At 26.5% G+C, this 27,456-nt stretch overlaps 1 protein-coding gene across 1 annotated transcript; it reads right to left on the reverse strand.

Annotated features, from left to right (window-relative positions):
- Positions 1-813: 813 nt before the first annotated feature.
- Positions 814-27,143, reverse strand: LOC129979756 (uncharacterized). The gene is made up of 4 exons (XM_056090741.1): positions 27,018-27,143; positions 12,179-12,252; positions 5,121-5,225; positions 814-926 (listed from the first exon to the last, which is right to left on the reverse strand). Exons 1-4 carry the CDS (start codon positions 27,112-27,114, stop codon positions 891-893), a joined length of 312 nt encoding a protein of 103 aa, XP_055946716.1. The 5' UTR covers positions 27,115-27,143; the 3' UTR covers positions 814-890.
- Positions 27,144-27,456: the final 313 nt, after the last annotated feature.

A 27,456-nucleotide genomic window follows, 5' to 3' on the forward strand; every position in this document is an offset into this window, starting at 1 on the left:
TAGCTAAGCAGAAAATTTTTTAAATTGTCCTCAAATTTTTATTAATAAAATTCTAATTAAATATTTTTAAAAATAGCTCTAAGGCGCTTTATTGAGTTTTCAAAAGTATATATATATAATACCAAATTTGTTAGCTCTCGATCTAAAGGCCTGTCCTGTAAAGCACCAACACATAGACAAGCATCCATTTGTCTTTATTATTAGTAGAGATAGAAATTAATATTGCTGAAAAAAAATTTGAAAAAACAAGTAAGTAAAAATGTGATTTTTTAAAAAATCATTTGGTAATATTTTTACACATATTTTTTAAAAGTCTCATATACTTCGATAATTTTTAATAGGGAAAGTGTATAATTATCATATATCTGAAATTTATTTTTTATCAATAAATAAAATTTTTCAAAAAAATTTTAATTTAACTAAATTTGAGAAAAAAACTATTTCTATATTTAAAATCATAAAATTAAATATTAATGATTTTCCATTGCAATTTTTGAAAGTAATGTACATTTATACATTACAATGCTTTATTTCGCTTTTACAATGCTTTTTATTAACTTATTTTTTTCTTGTCCTTTATTCCGACTTTAAAACATATTCTTACAAAAATACAATATATATGCTTAAAAATAAGATTTCCATGAAGTTTATAAATAAGTTCAAAAGCTAATTTGGGTCAACCATTTTAAACTTTTAAGAATTAGAAGCTTTCGTATTTATTTCAACGAAACATTAATAATCAAATCTACTGATACTGTCGGATTTTAGTACCTGATTTCATGGCACAAGTAAAATAAAATGAAACAAACAAAGTAAAATCAAAAATAAACTTTAATATTGAAAGGTTTCAGAATAATTTTTACAAGAAAAATGAAAAATAAGTCGCTTTCTTATTGTGAAGGCCAACAAAGTCCATTCCTACAAACCTGCAAGAAAAAGAAAACAAAATATTTCTTCTCAAATTTACAAGAAAAACGTATAGTTTCAAAAAGTTATATTAAAACAATTTTTAATACAAATTTGTATTATCTTTTTGAAGAATAAATAATAAAAACAATGTCATTGTTTATCATGAAATTTTTATTTCTTTTTATATTATGAAATTATTATTCATAAGGCAACAATTCCCTGCTGATTTAAATTTGCTTTTATTCAAAACCGCTTTTTTTCCACTTTTGTTGATCCGACTCTTATTTAGTATGCAAAATCTAAACGCAATGAAAAATTATTCTTGCAAGTTTTACATTTTTAGAAATGAATGGCAGACATTTTGTATGAAAGATCACAGCAGCATTAAAATTAATTGACAATCAAAAATTTCTCAATTCGAGACAAAAAAAACAAACACAGTTAAAAAATTGAAGAAATCTTTCAAAAAATTGTTTTGGCTTTTTAAAAATGTCTGTTTGAATTTCAACTATAACGCCTTTCCTTTCTTAATTTTTATAAGAGTTATAGGCTATAGTAAGTACTATATAAAATGAAAGATTATTGCATCTATATAATTTTAACGAAAAATTAATCATTCTTCGAAATGGTATTCACTTACAGTTTTAAATATTTATGTTACTAATATGAATATCCATTTAAATGTTCTTTTTAAATTTAATATTTAATATATTTTCAAAAATTTATTTACTTATTGTATTGTAATAATTTGTTTTCATTTCTATTATAAACAAAGTATCATATTTTTATTGCAACAAATGAGCTAGAATTCTAAAATAACTGAGGATTTTCAAGTAATTTTTATTCGTTTACTAAAAGTACAAAATTGCAATTCTAATACAGAAAAAATTGGCTGCATCGATTTTAATTCTTTTTATTAAACAAAATTATTTTTGGTTCATAGATGATTATTTCATTTCAAAAAATATTGTAAAATAACTAAATGTGCTGGATTTCTTTTTTTATATTTCAGATCAATATTTATTTCAAGTCAAGAATACAGCTATAGGTAATAATGAGGAAATTGAATGTCCGGAAGGGGGGGGGGGTAAAAAAGAAATACTCTCTACATGCTGCGCCGTAGTATATAAAGAGTTTGCTTCACAATATCAGTTAAGAAAGTGCTGCGCCGTTCATAGATGTTTACTCCTAAGTCTTTTCTTTTTAAATTTGTATCAATGTTAGAATCATTCGCGATTAAGCAGGCTTTCTTGAGCTGAATTTATTTACATCTACAACCTTCTTCAAAGCAACAATAGGGATATCTCGTAAAGGATCTTATAATTTTGAATCCTGGTCAGACAACAAGGACGATACCACAGCCCTCACTGATTTTTTTAAAATCGAACGAAAATACAACAATTTTAATAGTGAACGTTAAGTTATCAAAATTCGTAAGGTTTCAAAAATTCTAGAACTGATATCAGTAAAAGCAGTATGATTATGATTTCCTATCATTTTTAAATTTTAAGCCCCCCCCCCTCTCCGATCAGAATATTTTTCATAATAAAGCTGAAATTTACTGCTGTATAAATATTAACATAATATATCTTTTGTTTTCTTTTTAGCATTTTTAACTCTTTGATACAAATTTAATTTAATCTTAGATACTTCATCAGATCTTATTCGAGTATACTATGTTTCTTATTTGTAATATATCTGATAAATATCGTATTGATTAGAAAAGCGTTGCTCTAAGAGGTTTTGATAGTAAATGTATCTATTGGCGAAAATCCAAGATTTGGCTTTATAAATTGCTTTCAAAAATTACACGTCTAGACTATTGGCCTATGGAAAAATAATTTATCTCTCTACATTCAGTCTGATTCTTAGATGACAGCTCTCTCTCTAGTCTTAATGGGGCTTTAAAAATTGAGACAAATGCGCTACTGTTTTGACTTCTTTGCGACCTACAAAAGTGGCGCCAGGGATATTTGATCCTTATTTACATCCTTCCTCGCCACTATGCCATTGATGACGTTATTTAAATTATATATCATGTATTATTTTTATCCTTAAAATCATTGTACTATTGTGAATCAAAATTATAATTCCGGTAACAATACATATGTATAATTAATGATATTTCCATTTTATTACAATATTATATTTTATGATTATTTAATTACAAAATTTTTATTTTATTTCACAAAAGATTATATCTCCCTTAATATAATTTCAGAAGTAAATCCATAAAAATTAATTCGATAAAGGAAACTGGTATACTATATTTAAAATAATGTCATTTTTATATATATTTTAATTAAATTAGGTTTCTTGATTTAAACTATAGGGAGATTATAATAGCGCTCATTTTCTGGAAATTATTTTACAACCTAGTGCATATGATTTAATCATTTAGTTACTAAATAATTGAGATTAAAATAAAATTGCAACTAACATAAAAGGATTAACAAAAATAACATATCTTCTGGCATTAGAAGGGATAAGAGATACCGATTTTGTACTCCACTATGTCATAGTAGATTTGGAAAAAAAACTTATTGAAAACTGAAAATATTAATCCAATATGCATAAAAATGCTTAAATTAACTTAGCCAATAAATTGAATTGATTTGAATTTTAATAAATATAATTTCTCTTAACCAGCATCCAATTAACCAAAAAATATCAAAATAATGAGCTGCTGAAGATGTGAAAACAAATCCTTGTTTTAGATCTAGGAGATAATATAAAATGTGATGGGTTAGTAAAAAGGATGTGTATACTTGAGAGGGTGTAGACCATTTTATTCTTAGTATATTCTTTCTTGATGAGTATCTTGATCCGCAGTATATTATTTTTTATGATTATTTTGATTCACAGTATAGTATTTTTTATGAGTATCTAGATTCAAAGAATATTCTTTTTTAATATTAAACAATTCGAACTTGAATTGATAAAATAATGATGACAACAAGTAAGTTATGGGTAAGAATCAGACTAATCATTGCATTATTTCAGAAGTTTTGTCAAATAATGTTGGTCTATGTCAACATTATTTGACAACATTACTAAACTTCAATGATTCTTAATTGACATTTATCCATGACAACATATGATGTTATAATGTTTCAGTACATAAATAGTGAAATTTTGGAACTTCGGCGAGAATATTTTTAGAAATAATTATCAAATCGTCCCACATAAGAAATTACACTAATAAATATATACGTTTCACATTATAATAAATTAGATATTTCTTAAATTTTTAGAAAGGTTTTTCAGATATATAAATTAAGTAAATGTTCTTAAATTCAAATAAACCTTACGCTTTTTATTAATAATTTTTAATTAGGGTCAAAACGTTTTGCCAATGGGATTTTTATAGTACTTTATTTTAAACAAATAACATCAGATGATCTGAACAGGCTAGAAAAATTTATCGGAAGATGTCTTCTCTAACATCATAAAATCCTATTATTGCTAGTTAAGAGAGTATATTATAATAAAGGGTATCTTTAAAATCAGATAATAATACTTTTGCTCTGAAATTATGTAAAAGAATATTCTTACGAATATGTGATATTGCTTCTCACATTGTTAATTTCACAATAAAGATGAGAGTTTTACAGGTATTTTAATAATTGCTGAATGGAGTCATTTAATCCTCGCCCTTGAAGACAAAGGTAACAATGAATTTGGCGACTTAAGTTACGAAAACTATGGTTTTCGAAGCTTCTGGAATCTTACCATTATCTCTATTAGGAACCAAGATAATATATATTTTTGTAAAATTCTTCGTCCTGTGTAACTATAAAAATCAGAAATATAGAGCTGAAGTTAGTGGCTGAGCGAAGTCTTTCTTTGGCGTGTTCATTTTCAGTGAATTATGAGCGCTTTGTGCTGTTGCAGTTACTGACTGCGATTTGCATGTTTGCGTGCTGTTATTTACAGTAGATGCTGTTTTTGTGCACATTTCGTTTGCATTTTGCTATTATGTGTTTGCATAGAATAAAGCGTCGTTCCGATTACTAAACCTATTTGACTTCACCATATACCCAATAGATTTTAATAACACTTTTGATACATAATTACCATCCATTCTTTATTTTTATAGCCCTTTTTTTCATTAAAATCATGGTCACATTATATGATTATATTTTATTTATTTTCTAAAATTTAAATTTATAACAATCTTGATAAAGATTTTAATGTCAAAAGGAACTTACTCCATCACCACCTCCAACAATAGATGTACAAGCTTCACCGTCTAGTCTTGTTCCTTGGAACACTTCAAATTCAGCCTTAATTCTGCAGTAATACCAGCATCCCCTCTGCAGGAAATAAAAACATGAAAAACATTGAATTGCAATATATGCCTTTTTTATTTCGATTAAATTTTCTTAACTAAAGGGTTAAATTATTGGTCTAAAAAAACAAATATCTTGTGTATCAATTGCTCCTTTTTATAAAATAGAACTACAGTTTTACTCGATTATGAATTATATCATTGTACAAACGGCGCTATTTTAGCTCATTGTATCTCATTTTGTTCACTTATAAGAGTATTCGCTTTCGACTATTGTTCATTGTGATAAATTTCCTAGTTGCTGTATAATTTGAAATTTATGAATAACATGTCTATGTTAAATCCAATTATGGGCCTGAAATTCAATAACAAATTTTTATTTTAAAAGACCTGGAATGACTTATTATCATAGCATATTTAATAAAATATTTCCCAAGTAGGGATGATGTGTATTTATTTTTCTAATTCAGATGCTCTATATAAAAATTATATTTAAGTAATATATTATATTCTTTACCTACATCATAAATATAAAGGTTAAATGCAACTAGAAGTTTATGAATTAATGAAATTATATTTAGGTGGATTCTCGCTCTAAAGATGATAATTATATATTAAATTACAATTTTTCCATTATAGGCATTTGGAACAATCCAGTATATTATTTATATAAATGCCAACTATTTCATATTTATAGTAATCTAACTCAAATTATAAACAAATTGCACATATTATTAGATAAATTATATAAATATTTTAAACATATAAATGTTATAATAATGTAGTTATAATATATATAAATATATAAATGTTATATAAACGTTGGAATTCAATCGCGTAAGAGTGTAAATAGATTTAAAGGTCAAAATTGCTCAATGAAATTACATTGAAAAAAACATTTGATAAATAATGTTCAATCTAAAGATTAAAAAAGTTATTTTCCTCATTTTCCAGTTGAATAATGTGAAATAATATACATAAAATTCTATCCTTAAAAAAGTAAATTCCTACTTTTAATCCTTATGGGCAGAACTTACTTAACTCTTCCTAAGATTGAGGGGCTTGATGAGTGAAATGCATCATCCAAAATTTTCAACTTTTTAAAACCCATTTATTTATTCACTTATATTTAATATGTCCCTTCTTTTCTTGCATTTTGAACATTTCAGCCAAATTTATCTTGCTTTATTATTTGTTTTAGCACCTGATGTTGGCTTTTAAACAATTTTTGCCATTGATTTTTAGCTTTTAACCATATGCTTGACACAATTTAGCCAAGAGCGACTCTAATGACAAAAATCTTTAAAATCAATCAAACCTAACCTTAAAAAAGTAAAGAAAAAGAATTCAATTAAAATGAATTGAATTGTATAAAAATGATTTTTTTTCCTTTCGAGGGCATAGAAATTGTTCTGCGGTTGGGAAAATTATATTCTGTATTTAAAAAAAAATGAAAAAAATATTTTATTTATGTAATCACTGCGGTATATTCTTTTCATTACTCCCTTTACTAGAGCCTTCTCTGTTTACAGAATAACATCAAAAAAACATTTTCTCATATCAAAAACAATAATTTTTCAAATAAATATTTTAACAGTGAGATTTACTATGTATCAAGATTGGAAAATTTCAGTTTCTGCAATCTTGATATATGCCCTTAATTTATGTTTTGTATAAAATTTTAGATTCATTAATTCTATGCTCATGGTAAAATTCTGAGAGTTAGCTCTTTAAAAAATGGGTTTCTATTTATTCTAAAACTAAAGTTTCACTGAATATTTCTTTTAAAAAAATAAAAATCGCTTATGAAGTAAGGTATAATAAAACTTCTATTGAGAGCAAAAGTTAAGATAACTATTGTTAATGCATCTGTTTGCATTCCAGATTTTTTTTAATAAAAAAGTAAACCAAAAATGCTTTATTAATTTTTATAAAACCATTCATTTTAATCATTCTTGTAGCGTTTTAATTTTACCGTAATTACTAATCGTTCTTGCATTTATAGAATATCAATTGTTGCTAATACTAATTTGGTTTTATAGAATTCTTTCTTGAACTGGGATTATGATTCAAATGTTTAACACCTTAATCTGGAAATCTGAATTACCGCTTTTCAAACTTTTAGTCGATAATAAATAATTTAGTTACATTGCAATTCAATAAAAAAAATAATCGCAAGTACTTCAAATATTCTATGAATTCTTAACTGAATTTATAAGAGCACATTTTCTAGATGTAAGGTGTCATGTAATTAAATTACGAAAAAACCAAATCAGTTAAGGAGTTAAATCAACGACCTCTCATTGTCTGAATTTTTTAAAACAATTAAAATTGTTCTAAACAACCTATTGCATAGATTCAAAGCAAGGCATCACTGAAAGAAAAAAACAGTTACAAACAGGAACAAAACACTTACAAACAACTGAACAAATAATTCTTATCTTAAATTATTTCATCTTCATCTGTAAAGAATAATCGCTATTCTGTTTATATGTCAAGGCTATGAATGTGTTGAGGTAAAATAAGGAAGCATTAAGGGATGCACTTTTCCCAACATGTGCGGAGAAATTTACCAGAAACAATCTGAAAACAATTGCTTGTCACATGCAGATTACATTCCTTAACTGGGAAAGATAACGCATTTTAATATCCATCATATCTATAAACATTAGGGTAAAAATTTTTATTCATATGTCTTTCACAACTGTTTGAAAGGATGATTAACTTTTCTAAATATCTATTCGATATTTAGGATTTTTATTTAAATAAAATTTATCTCGGTATTTTGAAAAAACAAACAATGAAATAGAAAATTTCCGATCACAAGATTTATTTATTTATTTTATTTTGCTATTATGAAAGATTTAGCAGTGCTAATTATATTTTACCTCAGGCAAATTCTTTTTTATTTTATTTAATAAATAATTTATAAAATTTTATTTTAATAATCTATAGATGTATTTAATTCATTCCTTTGAATTCGGTTTTTTTTCTTTCCAATTAATACATTCCTTTCTCTGTTATAAAAAAATATTGATTATTTTAATATTACATGAAATTAATTTGAAATATTAATATAAAGTAAAACAAAAAAAATTTGACTTCTAAAGAAATTAATGCAATATGACTTATAACCTATTTCAGACAGAAAAACTGTAATTTTAGTGCCTAAATTAGAACTTAAGTAATATTTTTTTAAATTTTGGCCGATCTTTGAAATGCCATAAAAGGAAAATTTTCAAAAAAAAATCATTTTTACAGCAAATCTATGTTCTTGAATATTTTTTAAAAAATTTCTTCTTATTAGTAAATTAAATTCAGCGAATTAAAAATTTAATTTTTCCACAGAAACACTATGAACTATTGAAGGAACATCATACACGCCAGAATAATGGTTCTATATTAGTAGCTCCGAAAAAACAAGAAAAATGCTATTGACATTTTATCCGATTATCGAAGACAAACTATTTTTAGAAATGACAAGATAAGCAAGAAATATTATAAGATTTTAATAATAGCAAATAATTACCCTCTAACTGAGTTCTTTTGAAGAAACTATTTTAATTCCTTCATTTTAATTTTTCGATTAAAAGGACTTAAAAAAAATCCCTGAAAATTGGAAAGATTTTATGTTCTTCTCAAAAACCTTTATTAAATCTTTAAACAAAAATTAATGCATAATGGTTCCCCCAAAAGAAAATTTCGTTGATGCATGAAATTTTAAGTAATGGAGAAAATGAGTATAAGTATATTTGTGTATATAAGTCGGAACCAAAGAAGTGCTGAAAGGTTTGCTCTTGAGAATCAAATTCGGGATATGCTATCATTAATAAATGGAATTAATTACACCAATTAATTCTAATTACCCTAAAGTTTCACAGACCATTTTCCCCAATTCATGCTAATTACTCAAAACTTTCACAGACCAATCACCTTAATTTATGCTAATTACATCAAACTTTCACAGACTAATTACCCCAATTACTGCTAATTATTCCAAACTTTCACGTACCAATCACCCCAATTTAATCTATTTACTCCAAACTTTCCCAGACCATTCACTCCAATTCATGCTAATTACTCCGAACTTTCATAGACCAATAAAATAAGAAAAGAATCAAAAGTCCTAATCAACAAGAAAATTAATAGCAATCACCATGAGATAGAATCTTTTTCTAAAATTTTATCTAAACATTCAGTTATTAAATATTAATATTTAGTATAAAAGCAAATAATATTAAAGAATAATTACTATATAAACTAAGAAACTTTTTAAAATGCCCTCATAATCAATTTAAATTCATTATTATTCACTGTTTAATTTCGTATCACAGTTTGTTTACTCCGTTTGCAGCATTTTTAGTTTATCCAGTGTGAGCACATGATTTAAGCCTAATTTATTACATTTTTCTTCATAATAGCGTTTTGATATGAAAGATTCACGATGGATGAGATATCCAAAGAATGCAATACTTTATGTAAGAAACATCGATATTTGTTTGAGCGGTTTGATGTACTAACAAATGGTGAAAGCAAATCAATTCAATTATTAAACATTCAATTATTAAATATTAATATTTAGTATAAAAACAAATAATATTAAAGAATAATTACATTATAAATTAAGAAACTTTTTAAAATACCCTCATGATCAAATTAAATTCATTATTATTCACTGTTTAATTTCGTATCACAGTTTGTTTGCTCAGTTTGCAGCATTTTTAGTCTATTCATTGTCAGCAGATGATTTAAGCCCAATTTATTACATTTTTCTTCATAATAGCGTTTTGATATAAAAGATTCACGATGGATGAGATATCCAAAGAATGCAATATTTTATGTAAGAAACATCGATATTTGTTTGAGCGGTTTGATGTACTAACAAATGGTGAAAGCAAATCTTGAACACTATTATGTGGAAAACAGCGAGGGGAACGCGAAGCGCTATCGATCTTCTCAGATCGAATATAAGTCAAACTTCTGTGCAAGTCTCTGCACTCGACAAGTTCTTCTCTGGCGCCACAGGAACCCATAATAACCATTCCGCGGAACAAAATAGGCTGAATTTGAGGGTAGGGGAGTTTGATTTGGATTGTTTGGGGTGATATTTGTCAGATAAGATATGATCTACTAAGGAACGCTAGAAATGAAGAAAGTTTTAACCGAATTCTTTAATGCTTTAGAAACTTATTTCTTTCCTTTTAAGCAAAGTACAAAATTGCACATGATTTAAAGCTTGAAGAACATGTAAAATGATGTATTAAATCAAACTTTATGTAACGTCCGTTTGATGTAAAATAACAAGGAAATAAAACTATTTTTTGATTAAAAATATTAGAAATATTTTGATTTGATAATATATACATTTGACAAAGATCTTAGAAAAATAAGATTGTTACATGTATATAATATTTACTTTTGAATTAGCCATAAAATAATGATTTTTATTTGTAATTCCCTTTTATTTTAAATAAAAGTTTATTTTTATATTTATACTTTTATGCTGGAAATTCATTTAACGATTCTCAACTGCAGACCTTTATCTTATTCCCTTTAAAATTCCAACTAAACCAAGGCAAATAATTTTTGCAACAAATCCCAAAAACGTAATTTTAGAAATTACATGAGTGCTTTATTTTGTGAACAAAACTGTGATAAGCTATATATATAAAGTGTAAGATAAACCATGATAAAATATGTAAATGAAACATAATATATATATATATATTTTGTTTTACAGAGAAAAATTTCAAAAAATAGCAAGACAAATAAATAAAAGAGAAGAAATAATAATTAATCGTTTTTCAAGAAAATATTGTCTAGACATTCCAATTAATTTTAGTTTTAAAACTGAATATCTAAATTCTATAGTTTATTTATTTTATAACATTCATCAATAACATTCTTTTTTTTTAATATTTTTGTTTTCTCATGCAAAAATAACGCCTGACTTTCGTTATAAATTGATTAATTAAACACAATGTTTTTAAGATTGTCTGAAAATTTATATAAAAAAAGAAGACTATAGAAAATAAAACCAAAGATATAATTTTTTCTAAACATTTTTCATTATTCTAAATTTTAAAAATTTTTGGTAGATACTCAAAAATTTAAAGCAAATATTTCAAATTTTATATTTTTCATTAATTTTTATTATATTAAACCAAATTAGTAAAAATATTAAGTTATATAGGCAAAAAGAATAAAAATAGAATTTTTACTATCGGTTATTATTATATTAAATTATTTATGTTTTAAAATTTATTATTATTATTATTATATTAAAGCTTGATAACAGTTTTTATTAATCAAATTAACTCAATTATAAAGGAATTTTAATAGACTTTTCATAAATATTTTAATGAAATAAATTGTTTTTGAAAAATACTTTGCCGTTGAAAGTTTATTTTAGCAAAATTTCGGTTTCATTTAACTTTGATTTCATTTCGTTTTCATTTTAAATCTTTTTACGAAAGAATATATGCTTCTTATGCTTACTTATTTGCACTTATCCTTGGAGATATGTTAACACATTGTGAGTTGAAATCAGTTTATGCAGTTTAATTAAATGAATAATCTGTTGAAATTTTATGTTTGTCGAAAAATAAATTAACGTGAGAAATGAAATTAATCAGCATAAAAATATAAATAAATATCCATGAATTTAAGTCGTGTTAATTATATATTTTCTTCAAATTACACGATAATTAGCACTCTATTAATACTATATTTAAAGAAATTTTATATCTTGTAAGATTTTTTTTTATATATTTGTTAAATAGAAATTTAAAATATTTGCTTGAAAGTCACTTCAAGAAATATCAAGAATAAATTAATTTATATAATAAAATTCAAACATAAAAACATCACATATCATCTGATAATTATCATAAAAAAATAATTTATAAAATAAAATAAAATTTATTACTTATGTACAAAGAAGTTATTTTTCTGACATATAACAATGTAAAAAATTACCTCAGTATATGTTGCATTAGGTACCAATGAGCACATTTTTTCCATTGTATATGTGCATTCTTCGCCGAGAGTGGCTGAAAAATAGCAAAAATTATAATGCAAAAAAATGTAATAACTATATCATTCTACAATATGCAATAAAATAATATTGTAAAATGAGTATCTTTTTTGAAAAGTAGTAATCGTTTATTGGAAAAGTTAAAAGTAACAAATGTTTAATGAATTTCTGTAAAGGCATTAATTAAAATAAAGCATAATACAAATGTACCTAATAATTAAATAAGGAATATGAAAATTCTGAAGGATATTTCAGTCACAATTTTGTTTAACCCTCTCAGTCCTAAGATAATTTTAATTTAAGTACCTCAGTACACTGGAGAGTGCTAGTTTGTATTTTAATGAAAAGAAAAATTCTCCCTAATCCCTCAGAATGCAATGTTTTTAAGGACTGTTGTACAAAATAAGTCTGATTAATTGAGAGCTATCGAGCAATCGTGTGTTTGCAAATCCTTTGAGTGTTCTTGGAAAACTTCCTCATATTTCTAATTCATTTGGGCGAGCGTCTCTAATGAACAAACTACGCACCACGGCATTCAATCACACTTAATGAAAGGATGAGGAATTGGCAGTGATATCCAAGCAACAAATCTGGCTCTGTAGCTTCGTTGAACGGACTTTTCCGAACTTCCCGTACTGGTAGAGTTAAATTTTATTCATTGTACTAAGTTCGATAGCTACTCATCCTCCATTTAATTAGAAGGAATGATCATTAATACTTATATATATGTACATCGCATATAATTTTATTATAAATGTCTTCCATTGTTGTTTAAATCATAAATATATCAGTCAAGAAAGCATCTTCTTTTATTTTCCAGCATAGTAGCTAATAAGATGTACTTCCTAGAAAATATTCATTCTAATTCACTTCAAAAATATAGATAAACTCGACAGAATTTCCATATCACTGTATGTTTTGATGTTGCTAGGCGTCATTCAAAATTCATCTATGACGCAGATGAGATTGTTCAAGTTTGGCTAGTCACGATGTGAGTACTGTAGTAATGATTTTTTTATGAATAATATACGCTGAACGTGGACATCTGTATAAATATTTATAAATAGATAGATAGGGAGAGAGATAAAAGAGCGATAAATCGAGCAGATGAATATGTATTCAGTACATATGAATATATATAACCATTTTATATACAAATCTCTAGAAGGGCTATAAGAGACTTCCGATGCAACTAGAATTTCATGAAAATAAAAATAAAATTCGGTCAGGCAACACATAATGCTTACTGCCTACCTCAAAATTATTTCCTCTAATATATATATATATATATATATATATATATATATATATATATATATATATATATATATATATATATATATATATATATATATATATATATATATATATATACATACATAGGGTAGGGTATATAGGTACCGAAGGCTCTAGTAAAGGGAGTAATGAAAAGAATATACCGCAGTGATTACATAAATAAAGTTAAACTTTGAAATGATCATAAAAGGAAAACTACTGGACAAAATGCAATCAAACTTGATAATAATTTAAAAAAGGTCATGTGAATTTCTTTTCCGCCCAAAAAAATGTTCAAAAACTCATCACCACCGCTGAAATGGCGCTGTATGCAATATTGTTAAGCAAAATAGGACATGAAGACATCGGTTTAAAATGTGTTTTATTTTAATGTAATTTTTAAGTCGTTCCATTTCTCTGTAATTTTTTTTCTTTTTATTCAATTAAGATTCTCGCTTCTATTATAATAAAATGCAAATTTCTGGTCTTTAAGCAAAATTGAATCACTTTATTATGAAATGAAATTTTAAAGAATAATGAATTATATTCTTTACATAATAAATAAATTATATTCTTTACATAATAAATAAATTATATTCTTTACATAATAAATAAATTATATTCTTTACATAATAAATAAATTATATTCTTTAAATTATTTTTGTTATTCAACACACACACATATATAGCATCTCTGCATATCATTAACAACGAAATAGTATCTCTAGCTCCGGAAACCTATTTGATGATGCAGAATATGGAATTGGATTGCTTTCATGTAGTTAAAAGTACTGATTTCCAATTTTCAAAAATTATTTATCTGCATTCTTCTGCTTTTTATTGATAAGATTCTAACTTTGTTGGTGGCCTTCTGCGAAGCCTGCTACAAAGATAGACAAAAAATAAATGTTGCCAATACGAAGAAAATTTTCTACTTATAAGCCTGGATTACACAAATTTACTTAAATTTTTACCAAAATGAATCAATTCTAGAATATTATCTCAAAATTCATTTCATTATTTGAAAAACGAATTAAGCAGAGCATTCTTATATCGAAAACGTTTTCATGACTATTTCGAATATGTAATGTATTCATCTTTTCATATATGTATCCATATTTAAGAATAAAAAGAATAAAAATTATTTTCATTCGTTAGCAACAGCTTTATTTCATAGGGAAAAAAGAATATTGCATAACTAAAGAAATGTTATCGATTATTTAGATTGAGCAATCTTATGAGCTTCACAGAATCAAGAAAAGAATGAAAGACTAACAGCCAAAATAGAAAATAAGATTTTCATCATCCTGCATTTAAATGAGTAGAATATTCCCAATTGTGCTTTTATAAGCGATATCAAAAATGCGAATTTTGATATTTTAGAAAAAAGGAATATTCTTTTAAATTCCTTTTTTTATCACTTAAACAGAAAACTCTTAGCGATATTAACATCATTCAAAACCTCATTTTCAAATCTCCAGAGTCCTTGTCTACAAAGAAAATTTGGCTATTCAGCTACTAAATTGTACGTTTAAAAATCTATCGTTAAAAAAAATATTCTGGGTAAAAAATATCTGAAAAAAAAACTACTTAAGTGGAACGAGACAAAAATGCGTTTATTTCCAATGAAATGATATTTTAGAAAAACTAAAGCACTAACTGTAAAATATATAGATGCATACAATAGAGCGTGTACTAACTGGGAAAATTACAGTGGCTGTCTCATTTCTTAGCTTCTAAAAAAGTGAATACTCAAATATATATCAAAACTTCGAAACTCAGTAAAAAATTTCTAAAAGATCAAAGCCTTTTATCGTCGTCACAAAGTAAACGCTTTCAGGTTTAAAAGCTTGGATAAATATAGAAGAATTTCATTTTTTTTCTAGCTGCAGACAATGTCATTTATCTCTTATGAGTAAATGTAGTGCCTTTATTTAAGACTGATAAGAAGCTTTAAAGTAATGGACGAATAACAGATTTAGAAATTGATTGTTGAAAGCTAAACATAATCGAATATATACAAAGATGGATTTTGAAAACAAATAATCCAAAAACATTGGGATAAAAAATGCATTCTGATATATTCATTGATATTTGGATTGTCACTAACTAGTCAAATTTTCTTTAAACCAAGTTTATGTGTAGTTTTATTTTTGAATGAAAATAAGCATGATATTTTCGACTGAAAATACGAAACGCAAGAACAAGCATACATGTAAACATTTGCTTGGTGCTTGAAGAGGTCTTCCCTTGTTTTAAATCTAAAAATAGCATTTTTCGCGGAATTCTTGTATTTATATAAGATTTCACATTCTTCGTTGAATGATCCTCGCATTTCATATTGCTTTGCCTTTTTCACTTTGTAGGCTTCCTTGCATTGTTGTTGTTGTTGTTTTTTTACGTCGTAGAAAAGGTATTTTAATTACTCTATTATCACTTGGTATTGAGTACCTTTTTGTACCTTTAGCAATTTGGTTTGGTAGTGGTCAAGTTTTTTATACTCTTTCAACAATTTAGAAATATTACCTTCGTTAGATTTCTATCTTTCATTCTAATTTCATTATAATCAATTCCTTGTTCATACAATAGAGTTGTGCATCGTTTCTGGGATAACTAGTCAACTACTTGTTCCATTTCCTTCATTTTTTGTAACTCCATTTCCTTCATTCCCTTCAGTTTTTGTAACTCATAAAATGGAAGAATGAAAAGAAAGGTTGCTAGCTTGATATTTATTATAAATAGCACTATTGCTGAAATCTACTAACAGCATACACTTATTGGCTATCTAGACACTCATATTTATTAGCTACATCCTAATCAAAATAAACTATGTCTTATCTATTTAAGCAAAGTATGCTTCTTCCTTCTAGTTACTATTCTTTAACTTTAATTGAAATAATTCCATGAATTGCATTCAAAATTAAATTATCTTTAAAATAATAAATTGTTTCATGATATCAATGCAAAAATTACTGCCAGTATGAACCACTGAACTCTTAAATGGTTTTTTTTCAAAAAGCTTTTATAATTTTGACCACACTAAATATAAAGTATTATTTGTTCGATGCTTGGGGTAAATTTAATGTTGATGGAAATTATGGAACTTTAAGAAGAGATTTACAGTAATACTTTTTTTTTTATTTTTTGTGAAATTAATTAAATGAACTTCTAAAAAAAATCAACTGTAGTTTTGGCGTTTATTATAAAGTCGTCATACAGTGTATAACGGCACAATTTAGTCCTAAACTCTCTATATCCTGTCGATTTTATTCTTTTTGTTGACATTCAAATCCATCAAAAAATTCCTGTGCTCAAAACTATATTCTTGAGCATGATCCTCCTTGAATACGATATAAAGTATTAGTCTGTATCCGCTGCTGCAAGTACTTGCACATAAACCCCGTGCAATTGGTGAACTTTAAGCTTAACGACATGTTTTTGGCGAATGTAGTGTTATTTTATCTATGACTAACATATAATTTTTGTAGATTTATAGCTGATTGACATCGACGGTGGCTTTTTTCAGAGGGGGTGGGTGGGTGCCGCTTATTCAATGGTATGCGGTTAATACACAAATACTAAATATCATACAATAACCATTTCAAGAGATAAACTTCAGAAAAGAACAAAAGACATATTCATCATTGCCAGTAAGTAATCATATACTACCATTCAGTAATAAAGTCAAAAATAAAAATATATATTGGTATTGATATATCTACAGGGTGTTTATAAAGTTCCGGACCCATTTTGATGTTTAATAACTCGTAAAATAATAAAGATATAAACAAACTTATGGCATTTATTGATGGAATAACTCATATATTTTCCTTTTCAGGTTTGAATATTTTTACTTTTGTAAATATCGTCTGCACGTGTGGTTATTTTTAGATAATTTCATTTTCCAGTCTAAATATCTGTACTTTTCTAAATATTGTCTGCTTATTAATTGCATTTTTCTCTCTTTTGTTTTTGGCAACTATTGCAATGTTATATTTACTTTTGATGTGTTTGTTCTATGTAGTACTTTTGTATGTGATGTTTTATTCGAGTGGATATTAAGGAGAATGCGTACACCACAAGAGAAAGCACAGATTTTATGGTGGTTCATAGAAATGAAATCGATAGTGCAAGCATAGAGAAATTTCAGAAGAATTTACCAAAAAGATCCTCCATCCAAAAACAGCATCTTGCGGTGGAAAAAGAATTTTCTAGAAATTGGAAGTATCGAAGATAAGAAACGTTCCAGACGTCCTTGCACAAGTGATTTTGATGTTGAGCGTGTCAGAGAGACATTTTTACACAATCCTAGAATATCTGTGAGATCAGCGGCAACAGAATTGGATATGCCAATTTCGACGGTGTACAAGGTTATTAAGAAAAAATTAAGACTGCATGCATACAAAGTTCAAATTGTTCAAGTTTTGGAACCGAACGATAGGCCTAGGAGGATGGCCTTAGCAACAGATATGCTAAGGAGGATAGAAGATGCTGCTGATTTTCTGAAGAGCATAATGTTCTCCGATGAAGCATCCTTTCATGTTTCTGGCATTGTTAATCACCATAAAATGCGCAAATGGCTCTGTGGATGCCGACATGCTTGTCGCTACCTGGCGTGAAATTGACTATCGACTTGATATTCTCCGTGCGACGAAGGGGGCACACGTGGAAGTTCATTGACAAGGGTCATGAAACTTTTTGAGTCTATTTAACCATTTATGTTATTAATTTTAATCTATCTTTATTATTTTATGAGTTATTAAACATCAAAATGGGTCCGGGACTTTATAAACACCCTGTATTTTTCATTAACTTTTTTAGAATAACATGGCATTAAAATATAAAAAAGGAAATAAAATAATTTACTGTTATCCTTTTACTTACACATCTCAACCTGACTTCTTTGCTGTTTATTTTCTTAGCTAAAATCGATATTATATCCTTTGAATTTCAACTCTTTCAATAAAATATCAATGGAAATTAATAGATTTTAGTAGTGTTTTTATATCAGCAAAAGATAGCTTAAGGTGTCATTTGACAAAGGGTATCTATACCATTGCAAAAAAATTTCAGTAATCAAAAGTTTTCCATTTATATTGAAATTCACAGTTTTCTTTTTTGTTACATATCTCTTCTCTAACATAATATAAAAGCTAAAAGCTGAATATTTTCAAGTACGTAGTAAAATTCATTCATAACATTCACGTCTGTCAGAGATTTTTTCTACTTTCTCCCTGAAAGTAAGGCCTAAAAGGAGTCTCGGCTACAGTTCTTAGATTACAGTTTTCTTTAGACTGAGGTCGGGACGACTTAATGTTTAAAGATAAAGTTAACGAGCGAGTTCATTTAGATGAATCATTACGACTTGAAAATCGAAAAAAGGAACTTGAACTTTCAGGAGTTAAAAGAGAATTTACTTCTAAAATGCTGAAAAAGTTTCAAGAATTAACTAGAATAAATAACGAAGAAATGAGAAAAGTTTTATGCATGAAAAAAAATTCAAAGTTTCTTTTCTGAGTCTTTAACCTTAACTAGTTGCAAGAAAAAGAGTTTCTTCAATTGCTGCCACTTTTCATCAATGTAATTAGATTTTAGATAAAAAAAATATATTAATCGTCTGCAATATATAAACAGTTAATTGTTTTACTTTTTTATTTATGAAAATGAGAAAAATCGTTTTCTGGCCGATTATGATAATGTCAACTGGTATAAATTCGATATTTTTCAACAAGAGTTTTAAAAATATACTTAATTATTAATGGGCACATCCCAAGTCGATTTATTTTAATGGAACTAGAATAGAGACAAACAACTTATGATTTATCTATAATTCACAGAATTTTTTTTTTAATTTATCAGAATGATGAAAAATGTGTTTTCCAGTTCTCCTAATTCTTTTGTTGGGAACAATTTTTTATGCCGTCAGATACGAAATTCGGCTCTGTTTTCGAACATCAATTTTGCAAGAGTTTAAAGATATCTTTACTCATCAATGGGCATACAATTTTTGATAAATCTTAAAACTAAAGAATAGAAGATGACTCTTTCTCTAATAACATCCGATTTTGAAAGGAAAATCCTAAATCCTCACATGACCCCTGGGATACGAGACACATTATCCCTCAGGGTTTTTTGATGAAAGCGTTCAGTTCAAAGGACCAATACATTTTATAACAAAAAGACAAGCTCAGATTTTTCAATTTGTCAAAACCATACACCAGTAAAAAATTACGCTTGACACAGAACATTACTAAATGCCTATAACTAAATTCCAATTTTCTAAATGGTCGTATCTTCATAAAAAAAAAAAAGATTATTTTTCATGATCCTATTAAAAGAAACATTTTGAAAAATTCAAAATCCATCATTCAGCGTTCACTTTACCACTATTTACACAGCATTCTAGGCAAAATTCTGTAGAAGTTGGATCTCACATATACGGCACAGAACATTAAAAGTCCATTTAAGTTTTGAATTGTTTTTAAAAATAGTGGCTGTATTCCCTTCCCCCCCCAAAAAAAAATGGAATTATATTAAAAGAAAATGTTTTTTTTTTTTTTTTAATTAACTACCTATATAAGTATTTGCTCACCATTCAGATTTTTTTTTTTCCTTGAAACTACTTCACTTTAAATAATTTTATGGGCGTTTATTTTAGAAAACAGTTTATTTAAGAGGAATAAATATGAAATTTATTATATATAGTACATAAGTGAAAGAAACTCTTCGGATCTATGTAATTAGTTGAATTCTTTTATTTTGCTGAATTTTAAAGAGTTATTGTGAAATGGAAAATAAAATGTTCAATAACACGTAAAACATGCCTATTTTCAAGAAAATACATGTTAAATTTTATAATTAATTTCAGCTTTTAAATTTAAATTTCATAAGTGAATAATTATTGTCATTGACGTCATCTGACTATGGATCTCATTTATAAAGTCTGCTCTTCTATCTTCAAAAGGCCTCATATGTAGTCTCAAAATGAGGTATAAATCTAATAAATCATCTATACCAATCGTTTGACTTCAGAAGCGGTTTATTATTATTATTATTTCTGAGAGTTTGGCTTTGGAAACAACTGATTCAACTAGGATGACATTAAATATAATTTCAATTAAATCATTTAGATATAATTTCATTTCCATGATCGAGTTGAATTGGTAGGCTTTAAAATTGTATTACTTCAATTGTCTTACATATGCTCTGTTCATAGTGTACATAAACCTCTCTAATGGAATACTATTAAAAACGCAAATGTGATCTGTCTTCTAAATTTCGCAGTATTATAACTTCATTATTTTATTCGTCTTGTAAGTAAGACAGCTATTAAAACTAATTCTTCACCTTTTAGCTTTCAACAATGGGCGAAAATCGCGCCATTAAATAGCCTATAAAACAATGAAAACAGCTTGAACTTTACGGCAGCACAGTAATCTATTGATGTAAATTAGGTAAATTTTTTTTAATTACTGATATTTAGGAAAAATATTCACCACGATTAAAATAAAATCATTCATTTTTTTTAAATTTTGAAACTGTATAAAATGTATTCCTGCGGAATAATATTTTTGGAAGTTATCGTAGAAATCATCAAAATTCATCCGATCCAAATTTTAATTAAGATTTCAAAACATAAAATACCTTAGCACAGTTTTATCCTCCAAAAGACATTGTACCAAATTTGGTAGCTGTAGGTCAATCAGTCTGGCCTTAGAGCTTTTTTTTTCTTTTAAATGATTGCAAAACTTTTATTATTTTTCTTCCTTAACTATTAATTTTCCTTATTCTGCCTTTTCCAAATAATATTTCTTATCCTACGCCTAGATATACAGATCCCATGGTCTTTCAAGAGTTCCTAAATAGCGGTACAAAAAAGGTTTTCATCGAAAAAAAGAGAGAAAACCCCCGAAGGCATTTATCTTTCCATTGTTTACTTACCATCGCCATTTGGTAATTTAAGAAAACTTTGGAATATCAAATGAGAAGTTTTCTAAAATAGCAGTAAAAAAAGGGACTTATTAAACCAAATGATTACTACATATTCTATTAATAAAATCCTAAAAATGAAAGAAAAATCTGTATTTATGTAGCTTGTCATCTTCATAAATTAAAAAAAAACATAATAAATGTTTAATCTAATACAGTTTTTTTTTTTTAATAATTTGTGTTCACTTTATAATTAGCTTACTAGTAAAAGTTTGGGTATCTAAGAATCCATTTTATCCAAGAAGAAAGCCCAGAATATATTTCTAAGAACAGTTATAATTTAAAATATATAAATACAAATGCACAAAATCTGTTTGAATGTAATTTAAATAAAATCATCCTCGAATAATTCATAAGAGACTGTATGATATTTTAATCCATTCAGGCTGAAACCAGATGAGGGTTTCAACACCAGTAATTTTATTCCACGTAAGTGCTTAAATAAGTTTTTGACATCCATATTAGACCAACTGAGCCATTAATGAAGTCATAACATTTGCTTAGTCTGCTAATTTTTGAGAATTTTACTGGGAAATGTATAGTAGAATTTTTAATAATTATATGAAGCTACTCTTCCGGAAAATTGCATGCTCCAGCCATTGCTTCAATTTGTTGCTATCATTCAACTATGCACTGTAGGTTTCAATTATTTTAAATTCCAGTTAATTATAAAGTGGTTTTATTTGAATCAATTGATTCATGCTTTAAAAGTTAATTGAAATTTCGTCTTTGTAAATGTATCAGCAAATTTAATGTATATTAAGATCTTTCAACATAAAAGTCACATTTCTCATGCTATAAATAATTAATTCAATTTAAAGCTTTATGAAGTTGCAGTTGTGGACAGGCAAGGATTTTAAAAAAATATATATATGTCCAATCTCAGAACTGTCTTTTAAAGAGAAATATCTGCCTATTGAATTTTCTAGTTAGGAATCACTCATTTTTCATGACATCGAAAATTAAGTTGTAGATGAATTATTACAAGCAATAAAAAATACATAGAGGAATAAATAAATATTGACTGAATGGTTTGCAGAAAAATTAAAAAATTAAAAGTGTCTTTTCATCCTACCACAAACAACAAGACTTATGTTTCTTATATTAAAGTTAGATCTTCTATGCTATATATATATATATATATATATATATATATATATATATATATATATATATATTAATATTAATATTAATTAATTTAAAATTAATTTGACTATTCGAAAAAAAGCCTTGCTAGGAAAAGATCTTCGGCTTTTGTATATATTATTTCATAGGGTGCAACTTTAATATGATATGCTTTACGGTTTTGTATTAAGAACTGACTGGGATAGACTTTTAAAAAGTTTTATAGAAAAAGTAATTTTTTTTTCCAATGTAAAAAAAAAATTCTTAATTTTTTATATTTAAAAAAATTTTGAGCTATTTCATTCTGTTTTAATTTAAACTGTTGATAAATCAAGAAGAAAAATAAGGCATTTTTTAAATTTTTAAGAAGAAACATTTTGAATTCTGTCAGAATTTTTAATTTAAAAGTCAAAGAATGTGTTTGATTTTTTTCATGATTCTGCAATTTGAACAAGAAAAAAAAAGATCTCGGGATTTATAAGATCTTATTTAAGATCTCTAAAGATACTATTTGTTCTTTATTCAAATGCACTGATTTTAATTAAAAATTATACAGTTTTCGAGATATTTCAAAATTACAAAAGAATTTTGAAAAGAACCTAGATATTTTTTCAAATACACTTTAGGAAGATATATTGTTTCTTATATTCATATTATATATATATATATCCGAGTTTAGAAATATATGTAATTCAACAAGATTGTAAAGTTATGACCGTATTTAAATTTCAGTAATAAATCTTTGTCAAGAATACGGACAGGGGCTATATGTGATTTTTATAATATCTACAAAAAGCCGCATTTATTCACTCATTGAAGGTCCAGTATAGTTTATTAAATAAATTGTTCATTTTTATAAGTTATAACAAAGGCGGCTGATTCAGCTAATAATGCCATTATATATTGTAACAGTTGGTCTTGACAATCACTTATGTAGCTGCTGATAATTTATCACGCTGTAGAAATACAGTCACAATAGAATGTGGCAAAATCTCCTCTGTTGTGTTGTAACATAGTTACGAATGATGCATGACAATACAATGACTGATTGTTTATTGATTCGGTTCAGTTCACGGTCCACTACTGCAACAAGAAAAGATATACCGTAGCATAAGCTTTGAAAACAAAATCAGAATTCTTCCATTGCACTTTTATTTTGTTCAATTTTTTGCAACAGTATTAGATTCTAACCAATTGAAGAAATTAAAACTGCAGATTAACACACATTGTGTTCTTGGATCTTTCTGTAAGAAATGGAATCATTAATTATATAAGATGTTATTATGCTACCCATTTTGTAGCATACGAAGCTAAAAAATGGCGTGAAAACTTCAATTCACATAAGTGAGAGTCTTGTATTACAATGTTCAATGGATAGTTCCTTTTATATCGGTTTGCCCAACGTTTAAAAGGGAAGCAGTATCCTTTTGTAAAATGTAGCATTTGTAAATTAAACTCCTAATATCCCTTTCTTATAACTCAAAATATATTCATCTTTTGAAGAATGTAATGGATCCTCTGCAAAGCGAATATTTGGTTCACATTGGATTTTGAATCCCAATTTAAAAATCTAAATAGGGGAATAATTTATCCCATTAGGTTATGTCAGAAATATTTAATTCCTCTTTTGGAAAATGAATGATGAAATATTTTGATATGTTTAATTTATACTATACTCTCTTCAATTATAGGAGCAGAATTATTTTCATGCCCTAGGAACAGGAATAGTAAAAACATCAATAATTATAATGACGAAAGCTTTTTCAAGAACAAAACAAGTATTGAAAACATAGGGATATCAATAGTAACCTCTTTATTATCACAAAAGTGTATTAATATATTTTTAAGTGTAGCCTTTGTTAGAACATAATTTTAGTAGAAAATACTCATCAAACAAATTTAAAGAATGAATTTAACTTGAAAAGGAGAAAATATCGTCTTATAGACTAGAATTACGAAAAAAAAAAAAAAAAAACTAGTGAAGCCTGAGTAAATTTCAGTTCTTTTTTCTTTGAAAGATTAAAAAAAGAAGAAAAAAATAACGTTTCATAAATTTAAAAATTTATAATAGAAAATATTTTTTTAAGAAAAGTTACATATTTTCAGAACTTACAACATCTGAAATTATTTTACAAACATGTTTTGGAGAATATGTAATTATAAATAATATTAGTATATTTTATTTTACATTTCTCCGAAAACATCATTTCAGTTTTATTTGCCATCTTGCTTCTAGATAAAAATTCTACCCTGTCTCGCCCATGAGTCGAAATTCTAGTAAAAACGCCATTTTCAAAAGATAAAATTAGAATTCGAGAATTAAAGAATCTTAGAGCTAAACTTTCTTTATTCAAGTAAAGTCTGAAAAATCACTGTACTATTTTCTGATGATTTAATACAACATAATTTGAAAATATCTTAATATTATTCTGAAAAGAATAATATAATGACTAAGCATCTAATTTAGTTAAGTTATATTAACGTACCTTCTTGAAGCAATATTTGAATTATTTTAAGACAAATATGGCAATTCAAACAATGGGAAGGATGACACTGGAGCCCCCCCCCCCCCTTCAAGCTTCTCCACCACAAAACCACGTTGATAAAAATAGAAAATGCGATTTTGAAATAATTGTTCATTAATTCTTATATATGCTACGATTTGAAAACGAAACATCGAAGGAAACAACAACTTTATATATAACTTTTTTAATGATTATTAATGCATATCTTTAAGCGCTACCTTTTACTCTAAATACAAATGAACTTGATTGTATTTCGAAAAAAAATATTTAATAAAAAACCTCTATTTACGTAAAATACATATATATTTGTATATGTATACTATATATGTATATCAGAGATTTAGGATTTGAATCCTCAAATGACGATGAATAATTCATTCTACCTTCCAGCATAACCACCAGCATAAACTACTTTTAAAGTTGTATTTTCACAAAACGAAAATACTGCTTTCCTAAGCTGTAAGAAGATAAGCTGAAAGGTATATATTTCCATTTATATCAAACTTGAAGCATTCTGAATGTAATGCAAAAATTCCGGTTGTGAGGGATTTCAAAATCAGTACTGAAGTGATAAGCGCTGTTGAAAATCTGCTTTCACTATTCCTTGGTAGCTAAACAACTCTCCAAGTTTGAAATCTGAAAGTTTATGAGGTTGATTTGCAAAATTTATATCCATATGCATGAAATACTCGTTCTTTCTTAATGATTCTATTTTGCGTTATTTGAGTGTTGAAGAATTCTTATGTATACGAACAGCGCCGATTCAAAAATAAAAACAAAAAATGCTAGATTTCAATACAGTGTGATAACTATCTCAATAAGCAATCTTTAGATAAATAAAATATAAAAAAAGATAGACATTTAGATAAATAGAAGATAAAGAAAAATCAAACATAGCCTTTTTATTAGTATTGGTTTATAATAACGTTTTTTTTTTAAATACTAATGATCTCTGATGATCAACTGGCTCATTTGTTATGTGGGTTGCGTTTAATTTCAATTAAGTATCATATATATTTTTAATTTAATATTATAATTCCATCAACAAATAATTTTAAGCATCAAATTATTTTTAACATCAATCAAATTATGATTTAAGCATTAAATTATGACATTTAAGCATCGATTATTATGATTTTTTAAATCATCAAATTATAAAGAATATTAAAATAATTTTAGTTTAATAGCTTTAACCGTGCATTTTTTAATGTATACATGAAAAGTGTCATTTAAAATAAAACCGTGTAATCTGTCTTCTAATCGCACATATTCGCAATACTGTAATTTTACTTTCTTATTCTTTACATAAATAATGTAAATAAATCTTTTATCCTCAGTTTTCAACAATGAAAGCAAAGCATGCGTTTAAATGTTTGATAAAATAATGTAAAAGCTTAGTAAGCATTGTTGAAAATTATGGAAGAAATATTTTTAAAAACTGTCAAAAAATACAGAAAAATATAGCATGGCAATTATAAATATATAATTTAAAATATGAAATATTTAATTTCAAAACTATGGGTAAGAATCATTCCTATGCAATAATAATTTCAGGTAATAGTGGATGCACGTTCAAATCTCGCTTATTATATAATCAATTAAAACTCTACTTAAAATTTCAAAAGAAATATATATATATAAATGAAACGCAGGCGGACATTCCCAGCTTCCGAAGTATAATTTTACTAGTAGTAGCTGCGAGGCAAACTATTTACCTTGCATAGCGCTAACACTCTTTATTATTAGTAGAGCTGAGATCTTTATAATATTCTAAACATCTGGTTAGTTTCTGAATTGATTAAAACAGGAATGAATATTTATTCGTTACCACAATAACTAAAAATAGAATCAAAAGATTTTTTTTTACCCTGAGCTGCGAGGGCAACGCAAAGACAAAATACAAAGAACTTCATTTTTCTTGCAAAAAGAAAATAACTGCGGAAGAATCGGAAAACCAACTGCATTTAACCTCTCTTCATATACACGCAACCTTTCTTTTCCTGTGGGAATGTTCCACATGTTAAGAATGTAGTCTTGATCAGAAAATATTTCAAGGTATTTAAGATAAGGAAAGGAAAAAAAGTCATTTTTGAAGAACACTTGTTATAAATTTCTGAAGAGATTTAAAATTTCACTTCCAATAAAAAGATATCCATTCTAATAGAACAAAATAAACCCAGATTTTTTTTTATTTTTTTTTTGCATGATTTATTTTATTTTTGTGAAAATTCAATTTTACAATCGATTTTCAATAATATCTTGAGGTAGAGAAGTTCTGAAATTTTTTGTTGTTATATTTTCAGTAC

The sequence above is a fragment of the Argiope bruennichi genome, chromosome 1 (genome assembly GCF_947563725.1).
Source record: "Argiope bruennichi chromosome 1, qqArgBrue1.1, whole genome shotgun sequence".
NCBI classification, from domain to species: Eukaryota; Metazoa; Arthropoda; class Arachnida; order Araneae; family Araneidae; genus Argiope; species Argiope bruennichi.